The sequence below is a fragment of the Protopterus annectens genome, chromosome 8.part0, assembly GCF_019279795.1.
Source record: "Protopterus annectens isolate FY-2018-M chromosome 8.part0, PAN1.0, whole genome shotgun sequence".
In the NCBI taxonomy this organism is placed as follows: Eukaryota; Metazoa; Chordata; order Ceratodontiformes; family Protopteridae; genus Protopterus; species Protopterus annectens.
Genome location: NC_056741.1, coordinates 863,329,725 through 863,342,577, shown reverse-complemented (window position 1 = coordinate 863,342,577; position 12,853 = coordinate 863,329,725). Strand labels below are relative to the sequence as shown.

The 12,853-nt window shown below is 46.8% G+C and overlaps 1 protein-coding gene across 2 annotated transcripts in view; it reads left to right on the top strand.

Annotated features, from left to right (window-relative positions):
• NAA10 (N-alpha-acetyltransferase 10, NatA catalytic subunit) overlaps positions 1-12,853 on the top strand; it is a 363,584-nt gene that overhangs the window by 136,211 nt on the left and 214,520 nt on the right. For both annotated transcript variants that reach the window (XM_044080371.1, XM_044080370.1), the window contains exon 7: positions 5,661-5,745. In XM_044080371.1, coding sequence (XP_043936306.1) covers positions 5,661-5,745 — 85 coding nt within the window. The remainder of the gene's footprint in view (positions 1-5,660; positions 5,746-12,853) is intronic.

Genomic DNA, 12,853 nt, shown 5'->3' with positions numbered 1-12,853 from the left:
CTAATGAGGGAAGAGTAGAGAGATAATGACCTCTTCTGAATGCAAAACACTTGGTAATTAGGTGTGCTACATAGAAGGGCTTTCTGGCCACAGTGGCAATGTGGTGGTCGAAGGAGAGGTTGCTGTCAACCTGTGTCCCCAGATCTCTTATAATGCTTTTAGTGTTCAGTGGGTTACTATCAATGTGGTAATTAGTGGAAACTGAGTTTTCCCCAAAGGGAATGACTACACATTTTTTGTCATTGAGCTTAAGACCATTGTTTCGACACCAGTCGTTGGTCTCCGTGAGGCCTTTCTGTAGGATGTCTACATCGCTTGGGGAGTTAATAATGGCTCCCAGCTTGCAGTCGTTGGAGAACCTGGTGAGCCAGAGTCCCTCTGTTGGCCTGGAGTTGATGCCAAACAGGAAGGGACCCAGAACCAATCCCTGCGGGACTCCACTCGTGACTGGTCAGCAGTCTGACTTGGAGTCTGCTACTTTCACACTTTGGGTTCTATCTGTGAGCCAATTTGCAGCCCAACTAGCAATACAGGGGTTGATGCCTAGTTTGGTGAGTCTATCAGTAATTCCTGAGTGGGGAATGGTATCACAGACCTTGGCCAGATCGAGGTAGGCTGTATGAACTGCCTTGCCCTCATCCGCAACTCTGGTGACTGACTCAAAGAACTCAACCAGGTTGAGCAGGCATGATCTACCCCTTCACAAAACCAAATTGCATGGAATCCAGAGTTTGGAGATTCCTTATATCCTTGTTAATTAGGTCCATGGCCTTGCATATCAGACTCCTCAGACTAATGGGGCGATAATTCCCAGGGTCTGTAGTCGCTCCCCCTGTATAAAGAGGGATGACTGTATCAGTGTGCCATTCTGTAGGGACGAAGCCTGAGGTGAGGCTGTGATTGAACAGGGCACACCGGTGTGGTGCCAGTTCACTTTTTGGTTCATGTAGAACATGGCTAGGGATATTGTCAGGTCCCATGGAAGCTGTATTCTTGGCCTTGGACAATGCAGCTTTAACCTGTGCTGCAGTAATGCTTGGTGCTTGGCATTCTTCCCATATTGTGATTGCCCTTTTGGGGGGGGGGGGGTAAAGTTGGCCGACCAGTATGTTGGCAGTATCTGTCTCAGTATAGGAGGTACTATTGTGCATTATACCATGACCCCCCTCAAAACGACGCTGATTGGCCAGCCGCGTCTTCGCAATCGAGTTATACTAATGAAAAAGGTCCAGTCGCCGGACTTTTCCCATTAGTATAACTGCTTTTTAAACACTGTCTCGCTATCTTAAATGGGTTTAACATGGCGAGACAGCTTTAAATAAGCAACGGAGATCTCTGTTGCTTATGTTAAACCCATTTAACATAGCGAGACAGTGTTTTAAAAGTATGGAGAAGCAAGATCTCGTTGTTTTTTTGTCTCGCTTAAATGAGTTTGAGACAGTTTTAAAATAAACAACGGAGATGTCCGCTGCTTATTTAACTGTCTCGCTATGTTAAACTCATTTAACATAGCGAGAGCACTAAAAAGCAACGGAGATCTTGCTTTCCGCTGCCCACAACTCTGATGTTACTGCGCGGGCGCAGTACCGCATCAGAACTGCCGGATGCCAGACATCTGCGGAAGGGCAGCAAACAGGCATTGTACTATGCCATTATTTAAGAAAAGTAATAGTTTCTTTTCTTAAATAATGTCATAGTATAATAGCAATAACCTGGCCTGGGTGGTGTGTATCTTCAATTAAGTTGGCTTTGTTTGGTCCCTCGACCAAACCACGCCAACCGTGGTAATTTAGATTACCCCCACACCCCAAGCGTCATTTTACTATAGTAACTCAGAGCAAATCTGGGTATTGCCGTGGAGATTCTTGATATAACTGTAGATGGCTTTGTGGTTGTTTTTAGTGTCTGCTGCAATTTTGCCTTCATAGTTAGCTTTAGAGGTTTTGATGAGGAATCTCAACTTTTTGTTGAGGCTAATAAGGGAGTTTTTCCAGTCTTGGGAATTCACCTTTTTCTGCAGCAGTTTCTTCCTTCTGTTGTAGAGTTTAATGGCAGGGGACCACCAGATTGGCTTCCTTTTTTTGGAGGAGAGCGTCTTTGTTCTGTTGGGTATGGCTAGTTCCATGCATTTATGTACGTGTTCGCACAGTGCATTGGTGTATGATTCGGTGGTCATGCACCTATCTTCCATTTGCATGAGTGCTGTGAAGTTCGCCGCCTCTGTTTTTAGGAGCCTAAAGTCAGCTTTGGAGAAGTTCTTCATGGTAGTTACCTTTGCTGGTGGTGTGGGTGAGATGTAGATTTCCATGGTAATTAGTTTGTGGTCGGATTTAACCAGGGAGGAATTGACTGTTTTTGGTGGTGAGCAACAGTTGCCCATGTTGGTAATAACCATGTCAAGGATGTTGCTTCCTCTAGTGGAGGTACGAGTGAGCTGGTCCAGCATATTGGAATTAATGAATTCTAGGAAATGTTGGGCAAGTGTATTGCTGCATGAATAGTTTTCCCAGTTGATGGGAGGGGTAGTTGAAGTCACCCAGTATGAAAGTGGGTTGGACCCTAATAGTTTGCAGGGTGCTTAGGAACATGGAGTGAGTCTTGGGACATGTTTGGGGACCTGTAGCAGGCTACGACCTGAATCACCGTCTCTGATGGATTATGCTTGGCTACTAGTCTGGAGGTGTTCATATTCTTTATGAATATGGAGACACCACCACCTTTGGATTTTCAGTCCATGTTTTGGGGCCAAAAAGTGTGGAATGAGTTATAGCCTGGTACCACAGGAGTGCTTTTTGCTGCTTTAAACTAGGTCTCTGTTACAGCACAAATGTCAGTCAATGTTCTCCATTTTGAGGAGTGCTTCGAGCAAGTGCATCTTGAGCTTTAGACTTCTAGTGCTGAGCAGCATGACCCTCAGATTGCATTTATTTATAGCTGTTGCAGTGGTAATTTGGTCTTTGGAACACCGCCTAAAAAAGGCACTATAGGGGTGGGAAGAGCCTTAGCCAGTATCCAGAAACCTAGGGGTGACAGATGCAGGCCATCTCTGGCAAAGTATCCAGGTCTGTCAATCAGGTCATCCCAGGCATAGCATCCAGGTCTGTCAATCAGGTCATCCCAGGCAGAATGATACTAGATACCCTTAGAATGACACCAGAAACTTAGCCATTTGTTGAAGTCAGTCATTTTCTGCTTGTACTGCAGTATTTTGGGTGACTGTAGGATGCTGCTTAGGGTCATATCTGCCTGGGCCATATAATCTGAGAGCTCCTCCATGTCTCTCTTAATATAGTCCAGGGAGGTGCGTCTCGGGTCATTCACAAACACATGGTCAGTGGCAGAGTCGTACTTTTACTTGTGGAATGACCGGAGTGCGTGTGTTGTGTTCGGATCCTGGCACCTGACAGCTGACTGTTACCTTCTCCTTACTCAACCTAGCGAGTGGGACATCAGTGCGCCTCACTATCGAGTCACCTATGATTAGTGTATTGGGCAAGCTGTTTTGCCTTGGGGGCTTAGCTTGAGGGGCACACTGTGTAGGTGAGCTGTGTCTCTCATTATTTGTGCTGTGTTGTGGTGGTAGAGTGCGTTTCTGATTTGGAGGTCTCTGCTGTTTGGGTAGATTTCTATTGAGAGCCTCCGTGAAGGTGGGTGTGTGGTTTGTGTTTTTATGTGAGAGCTGTGATGGTGGGTGTTCTGGAGGGCTGTGTGTTCCATGTGGTGTGGTGCAGGTGTTGACGTTCTCCTCTTGACCAGCTATTCCGGTCTTGGCTGGAGAGTGCATGTCTTCCAGTTTGGATATATAAGAGCATCTCTCAAGTCTGAGTGTTGGGAGGTAAGAGGAGAGGGTTGTCTGTGTACATGAGGCAGTTGCTACACTGCCTCAGAATGCCCTAGTTCACCAGGTTAATGGGTGAAAGCACAGGGAACTGACTTTGACATGCCAGGAAGGATGGCCTTTATTAAGTACTGGAGCTGTTTCCTTATAGGACATTTTAGTGCTGTTAGCACTTGTGTGTTACGATAATTGCTACAAGAAGCCAGATGAAGTGCTAAGCGAATAAGCTAGTTGAATGCAAGATCTTGCTAGTTCTCTTCTCTCTAAGGGAAAAATTGAAGAGCAGACTGTTGGCTGCTTGATGAGGAGACCCGAGTGACCAGTACTGTACTTATCTTTCAGAAAAAATGCTTTGTGGTTAATTGTCACCATTGATGACCTGGGTTGTGTGTGTGTGTGTGTGTGTGTGTGTGTGTGTGTGTGTGTGTGTGTGTGTGTGTGTGTGTGTGTGTGTGTAGTGCTGAAGACTGTAGCTAAGCAGAATACTGACTTTCCTCCCAACAAGCACAATCATTGTGTGCTGAAATAATTTCAGCTAAGTAACCTGTAGTAACTCTGTAGTCTGTGCTCTCTAATGGTAAGGATTGCACAGCATCACCAGGCCAGCTCTGGGTATGGAGCTCCCGATTTTTATGCAAGTATGTGTATGTGTGTATTAATTATGGTATTGTGCCTTTTCTTTCCTGTCATATCATTACCTTCCTTTCTTGGTATTCCCTCACTGGCCTAGTAAAGGCCTCTCCCTAGCCGTAAGGGAGTAGCTCATGTGGAGGCTTGCATTGCTATTACAATTTTAATTTGCAAATGAAGACTGTGCATTGATGACATAGGTCTGCCAGTGTATGAAGTATGGAATGGCGAAGTTCAAGAAGAGTACACTTTTAAGTAGATGCACAGTCCTCCTTTCCTGACCAAACCTTAGATAATTTAAGTCTAGTGCTTGCTCCCCCCCCAAAAAAAAATTGCATAGAGGAGAGTTAAGTTTGCTATGATTGGCCTCTTGCAGGACCTGGTGCTATGCTCTGCCTCACCTATCCCACTGTTTATCTGGTGCTCTTGTATTTGGGTTACATTTTTTTTTTTTTTTTTTTTAACTCCTTTTCCGTCTACGCTTGCTGACTAGTAGGCCTCCTTACTATGTGATGAGTCCATTTAATCCCTTTTATTGAAGGCTTTCAGTACTAGGGCAAGAGCTGATTTGGAGAGGCAGTCATTCAAACGACCTTGGTGGTTTGTGCCCTCACTGGTATCCTAACCCTAACATCATCCCTTGCTTCTGAAGTGAGCAGAGTACACCAACATTGAGAACTGTAAACATTGTTTGGGAGCCTTGCAGATTGTATGAACAACTTTAAAGTGGTGTACCTTGTTCTGTTTTACTTTACATTCTAACACCATGCCTCTCCAGGAGTCCACAAGCGGCTTCCCTTACTTAAAGTTGCACTGTCTGTGATGTCTTAAAGGAAGCATCCTCTTTAGTCACGGGAGCTGCCTGCTGTCCCTTTTAGTTGAGTAGGGTACTAAGCGTCACTGTTCATGTAGAGTGAAGTCAGCGCCTGTGAAGTGTTAAGTACTTCCCATCAGAAGTCTCTGTTCCTTGGTTTATTTTGAATAACTTTTTAGTGAAAGTAATTTTTAAGTAGAAGTCTCTCTCCTGTTTTTATTGCATACCTAGGGAGTTTTAATCTGCAGTTTGTGACCGACTCTAGTAGCAACTTCAGACCAGGGTTGGTTCTTCAGAAGTACTACTGATGAGTTCTGATGTTACAAGCTATTGATCTGGTCTGTTTTTTCCCCCCTACCTTTATGCTTTACCCAACAGGATAAGTGAAGTAGAACCCAAGTATTATGCAGACGGCGAAGATGCCTATGCAATGAAAAGAGATCTGACACAAATGGCTGAAGAGGTATGTAATGGCAAATCCAGTGACTGACTTTTTTTTATAGATGAAAATAAGCCTTGAATGGGTGTAATCAGGGATGCAGTTATTGCCAAAGTAGAAATTTCTGAACCAGACATATCAGTAATACAAGCTCTGGACATGTTTGATTTATTTTTTTTCTAATTTTTCATGTTTGGGATTTTAATAGTGTAGTAAATTTGTGAAACTTCTATTTTGCATACATCGTGTAATCTAAAGTTTAATTGAAAGTGTAGCATAAACACAGTAAGGGATTAAATGCTTTTCGGAAATGGCTTCCAAAGCAGCTTGCGTAAACATTGTTTTTAACTTTGTGTTGCTAGTATCTGTAGATTTTCCTTCGTGAAAGTGAGTCACAGACATTGTGAACCAGGCAGGATTTTGAAAAACTGTGCTGCCTTACATGTAACCTCTAATGTTGTCTGCTTGTCAGACTAACTTGAATACACACTATTTCGCTGTTTTCCTGTGTATAACTGGTGCTGCAAAACCGTATTTTATTCTTCCTGCATATTCTGATGTCCTTTTTGAATAGTTTGAGTTCACGGAAGGAACTCTCGAAATATAACAGGGTTTCTTTTCAAAACGGTTTCTCAGGTTTGTGGTTCATTGCCCCAAATGTTTGTGTTAGTGTGTGCACTTGTCTTTTTTTGGTTTTGTTTTGTTTTCAGCTCTGTGATTGAGGTGGCTTCTGTATGTGTATATGTTCTGTTTGTCCAGATAGGTTTTACTTGGAGGTCAGGTTTCCTGCCACACCTTATAGGCGCAATCCAGGTAAACTGTCTATTTTCTGAAGTTTTTTGTGTTTTGTTCCCTGTGATAGACTGGTACCCTTTTCAAGATTGACTTCTCTGCCTTTCACCCACTGAATGCCAGGAATAGGTTCTGGTTCCAGCGTAACTCTGAGTTGGATAGCATGATTGATTGAGAGTGAAAGCAGTTTAACTGCAGTCCTGAACTTCAGTTCTATTTGAGCCCTAGAAAGGGAAATCATGGTTGTTTGGAAATTAGTTATTTTATTGCATCTAATTGGCTGAAGTGACTTTTTTTTGAGATCCAGTGACTTCAGTTGATTATTGCTTTAAAGCAGAAGGCAAAAGAGTACCTTCCCACTCCATGGAGTGGGCAAAGTCACACACACAAACTTAATCTTGTTTGTGAAACAGAAGAAATCCTTTGATACTCCACCTTCAAGGTGCAGACGTCAGAGCATCAATCTATGAAAGATTTATTCTCTTGAAAGATTGTTAGTTTGAGAAACATTTTGCAACAATTATCTCAAAACGGACTGTTACCTTTAGGCTACTGTGCTTTAAAAGTCCATAGTGATAAATCAGGGTGTGCACATCCTCTTAGTAACATAATCATTACTGTGCACCCTTTATTTGCAAAGAGGGCAGACCTTGTATGCTTCCTTCTCTTTGTGCAGAAGTTTAATAGATGAACTATTAGGTTGTGTGTATCAGTTATGTTGGATAATTTGCTGTTTCTTCAAGCTTTATTCTGTGTGAGCAAGGCAGTTCACCCCATCTTGATTTGATTGGCAGTTTTGTCATTACTAAATGTCAGCTTTCAGATTTGATTTAATAAATTTCAGTAAAAAAAAAAGTAAATTTCGATATGCTTTATTTTTATCTAAGCACACACCACTGAGAGTTTCAACTTGTGCTACAGAATATAGAAACAAATTGCCTTTACAGATTTGTTTTATCAAATAAAAAATTATTTAATAAAAAGTAGGGTGAAATCTTGGAGTTATTGGTGGGGGGGGGGATAAGTGAACAGTAAGATCAATAAATAACTGGTGCCAAAATTGTGGACTGAAACTAAATCCTACATGGACTAACTCAAATCCTATCACTATACTCTGCGTCTACAGGCTGCTAAGAGGCATACAAGGAATCCTCTGACCCAACACTAATGGATTTATTGCACTGTCCAGTGGCATCAGAAATGCTTTAAGGATCTAATTGATCCTCTTCTACAACATCAGCAGAATGTTTTTGGTGGGGCAGGTATATCTCTGAGAGGATACTGCTGTTGTGGAACAGACTCCCATCCATATCAAACAAAGATCACCCATGTCCATAGTCATGTGCACTTCAGTCTGGATGGGAGGCAAACATTTTACTTCAGGACTGCTCCCCTGTACTACTAATTGAAAGAGACGGCTCCTAAATGTTTTTTCCTATACATGGGTCCTTTCAAATTATCTATGGTATGATCCCACTTATTCTCATTAGGGATAATATAACATTATTAACCATGGGATGTTAAGGCCAGTCTCTAAGCAAATGGAATAACTTAACTTGAGCATTCAAAAGGGAAATTGGCTAGGCTTAAAATGGACAACAAGGGCAGCTAGCCTGGTGCTTACCTGTGAACCTATAAGAACACAGTTCTTCTGTTCTAAGACCACTTTGAAGATCACACGTTGATCATTTATGTAGGGAGGTCGCCCATGGCAGCCTTACCTCAAGTTCCAAAAGCAGGCAGGGTGAAGTTACTGAATTTCCAGCTTTTCCATTTGGCTAGTATAGTCATGGTTCGGTGATCTTTTGCAGACACCTATGTTACTACCTGTGTGAATTTATTTTAAGCATGCTTCAGCGTACAGTGAAAGAACAACTTTATGTAGTGCAGAATTGAGCCTTCTGTGTAAAGGCAGATGTAATGTTGTCCTATCTCACCTTCATTCTTAATAGGTTGGGTTCCGATCTGATCCTTAGATCCAACTCTGCCTTGTACTAGCTCATGGCTGAATCCTATCCCATCATGCACCAGGAGAGTTACCCAGATCTCATTTGCCGCTAAACAAGATTGGGCGCTCTTCTTACTGGCCCTGGCTAAGACTTTCCTTAAATTTGGGAGACATTTTGTTTTGTTTTTTTTTTCTTATTATCTTTCCGCCTAATAACTGCTTAGGCGAATAGTTTGTGTTTCTGTGATCTGCTGTTGGCCGTCGTTTTCTCCGTTAGGCCTGTTGCCCCTGTCCCGGCTTTAAATTTAATCTTAAATAGCCCGATCTGAAGTAGGGACTTCATTTGTCAGCAACCTGTGGGTCTTGGATCCGATATCTGATCCGAGCCGGCAACTTGTTTCAAGCTAATGGATCCGAGCTCCTAGCTCCTCCCCTCACCCATAATCCCCTGCCAACCCTCCATGACCTCAGATCTAGTTTGCCTCGCTTGTGGATAGCTGGATTCCTTTGAGCTCGACTAGTAATCGTCAGTTAAGTGTGTTTTTTCTGTCAAACTTTCTGTTTTTTTACTAAAATATAAAGTGTGTAAGTGTTGGGTACCCTGTAGTGTAAAAATATTTTTCTTTTAATTAGTTTTTTCCCTCCCTTCGCTGGTTGTTAGTGAGTGTGTGTGTGTTGTGTTTTGGGGCCTGTGTGTTTGTGTAACACTACCTTTTCTTTTAAGTATGGCTGAGGCCCCAAAAGCCATTTTTTCTAAATGTACCGAGTGTGGCCATAAGCTCTCCCCGGCTGATGGCCACACTCTGTGCGTTCGGTGCCTTGGGGTTGAACACCTCACTTCAGGCTGTACCATTTGTGCAGCGTTCAACCTCAGGGCACTGAAAGAGCAGAGGTCGAAGCTGGTCTTGGCGGGACTTTTACCCCCGGACTCGGCTCCGGCCTCCGCTGCTCCCGTGGCATCACCACAGGCTGTGGTTGCTGCCACTCCTGCCCCCCTTCCTTCGGCCAGGACTCAAACTCGCGCTAAGGCACCGGAGGACAGGGAGGCCAGGAGGGAGAAACGGAGGGAGAAGCACCACAAGCGGCGGGCCGAGGCCTCCGCTTCAGCCCCACCAGCTAAGCGGGCTTCTCCCTCCACTGCTTCTAGGTCTCCTCCTCGGCTCCGATCCCCTTGTTTCTCCCCAGGGCTTGAGGAGGAGGAGGCCCGATCTCCATCGAGGCGGCATTCCAGGCCTGCCTCGGTGGCCTCTTCGAGATCAACGTTCAGCATGTCTGATGCAGACTTGGACCGGATGGTACGAAGGTTCATCCAGGCCCAGCTGCAGATGGGAGTGCTCTTGCCTCCCCCCCCCCCCTTTGGGGGGGAGCTCGACACCTTTTTTCTATCCTATTGTTCCTTCTCCGACCCGCTATCCGGGCTCGGAGCGTTTGGAGCCAAGCAGCGTTGGAGCAGGGGGTGGGTCGGCGCTGACAGTACTTGGTACTTCGGATCCGACCCTGCCCTCGAGCCTGTCTGATCCGACCTCTCGAAGCCGTGGCCCGAGCTTTGGATCAGAGGGCTTCAGTGTGCCTTCGGCTCCGTCCAGGTCGGAGCGCACTGGTCCTTTGGATCCGATGGTCTTGGTGCCGGTTCCGATCCCTTCATCGGATCAGAGTGGGAGCCGACTCTCGGAGCCCAGATAGAGTGGTTCGCCCTCTGCCTTCGATGTAGTAGAGAGGGCTCTGTTGAGAGCATCCGGACCCCCGGCCCTTGTCTCGGCTCCACCCTGCACTCCCTCTCTGCTGGGCCAGGCTTCCATCACCCGGCTGAAGGGACAGCCTGCTTCAATGTCCCAGATGGTTCCATTGGAACAGGATGTTGCTGGTGAGGCCTCCTCGGACAGCCCCCCCCCCCCCGAGGAAGTGCCCCGCAAGCATAAGTGCAAGAGGAGGCACGTGGACTCCCCTGAGTCCTTAACTGAAGACACTGACTTGGATGAAGGGGAAGGTTCCCCACGATCACCCCCTGAGGATGTCTCCTTTGGAGACATCATGGAGATGCTGAGGATCAGAGGTGGGTGGTTTGCCCCCAAGTCTTCCTCCAACGAGTCCGTGTTTCTGGAGGCATTTGAAGCAGGCACGTCTACCTCTTGGGTGTCCCCTCCGGCCGACCCCTTGGTGGACCTTATTACCACCATGGCGTGGAAGGATCCGGACACCGGGGAGCCAATACCCAAACGCCCAGACAGAATACTAAACCCCCCCCTCAGACCGGTCGCACTGGAGCAAGGGTCCCCCGTAGATGCCATGTTGACGGCAGCCACGAAGAGGGAACTAGCTCAGGAGATCCCCTCAGTCCATCCACCGAGCAAGGAGTCCCGCTCGATGGACCGCTTAGGGAAGCGAGTTTTTAGTTCAGCGACCTTCTCGGTAAGGTCTCTGAACTATATGGCACATGTCATCAGGATGCAGCGGGATCTTATCAAAGAATACGCTGCCTCCCCCCCCTGAGTCCATGTCGGCGGAGGACAAACAATTGTACTCCACCCGAATGGCCACTCTGAGATCCATTTCAAATACCTCTATGTGGCTATTCTCCCACGCCACCGAGGGAGCCGCTAGGGCTAGCGGAGCAGGCCTAGTCATGAGACATCAGGCCTGGCTCCTTCATTGTGACTTTGCGGAGCCCTTTAAAGCGTCTTTTGCAAACGCCCCTTTCGATGGTTCTGCCCTGTTTGGCAAAACGGTTCGCGAGACACTTGTCCAGAGCGAGAAGGACGGGAAGACGTCTGCCGGAGTCCGCTTCTCTGCGCCTCAGCGTTCCTTTTCGAAGAACCAAAAGGGTCAGAAGAAGATGTGGTTCCGGAAATCGCAACATTCCCAACCCGCTCAGGACAACCAGTCCTTCCGTGGCAGAGGAGGACAGGGGGGGACGCCGCCCCAGGGGCAAGAGAGGCTCTGAGAAACTTTGTGTCCAGAGAACCTTTCTCTGAAAGGCCCACGCAGCAGCCCTGAAGGGTTGCCCGACTGCTCCACTCTGGAGGCATTCGAGGGGCGCTTCTCGGAGCACCTAGCGGCATGGGAGTCCATCACGACAGACCGCTGGGTGCTTCGAATTATATCCAGAGGGTACAAAATACCATTACTTCATGTCCCCAAATTCAAGAACCTCCCCAATGTACCACCCGATCAGAGGGAGGCTGCAGCCACAGAAATTCAGTAGCTGCTAAGAAAGAGCCATCCAGCCCATCCCCCAAGACCAGCTCGGATTACGGTTCTACTCCTGTTTTTTTTGGTGCCAAAAAAACAGGGGACTTGAGACCGATTCTAGACCTTTCCCGCTTGAACCTGTCAGTAACCAAGGAAAAATTCCGAATGGTCACTCTTCAATCTGTTCTCCCCCTTCTAAGGGAGAATGATTGGATGTGCTCTATAGACCTCAAGGATGCGTACTACCGCATTCTAATGGACAGACGATCCAGGAGGTTCCTCCACTTCCGGCTGGGAGCCAGTCACTACCAGTTCAGGGTTCTTCCCTTTGGCCTCACCACAGCCCCCAGGGTGTTCAAGGTATTAGCAGTGATTGCTGCCCACCTGAGACTCCAGGGAATACAGGTGTTTCCGTACCTGGACGACTGGCTCCTGACCGGCCCAACAAGGCATCTACTTTGCTCAGCCAGAGATTTCTTTCTCCGCCTAGCCCCACAGTTAGGCATCACCATCAATACCGACAATTCCCTTCTGGCCCCAACACAAGCCATAGAATTCATAGGAGCCAGAATAGACACCAGAGAGCTCCAAGCCTTTCTAACGTCCGAAAGACTTCGGAATTTGCAACTCCATGTGTGGGCTATCCTCCAATCAGAGACCCCACCAGCGGAATTGGTCCTGAGGGCACTGGGCTCCATGGCGGCAGTGATAACGCTCCTTCCATGCGCCCGTCTGAACATGCGGGTACTGCAATGGACCCTTCTAGTACAATGGTCCTTTCTGTCCTTTCCTCTTCATCACCCCATTGCTATCAGCAAGGCTTGCAGGAGGGCTCTATTATGGTGGCTCCATGCTTCGGACCTCCATACGGGCCGACCCTTCTGCACCTCTCGCCACGGTGACCACGGACGCCTCCCGCCTCAGGTGGGGGGGGGGTCATTATTCAGGCAGGACAGTCCAAGGCACGTGGAACGATACAGAGACCTCCCTGCATATCAATGTTCTGGAGATGAGAGCAGTGCTATACGCGTTGCAAGCACTTCAGAATCTCCTCCCCGTAGGAACGATTGCAATTCAGTCGGACAACATGTCAGTTGTCTGGTACATTAACAAACAGGGGGAACCAGATTTTGCCCTCTCTGCCGCGAAGCCATGAGAGTGTGGGAATGGGCGATCTCCACCAACCGCTTTCTGATTGCGACG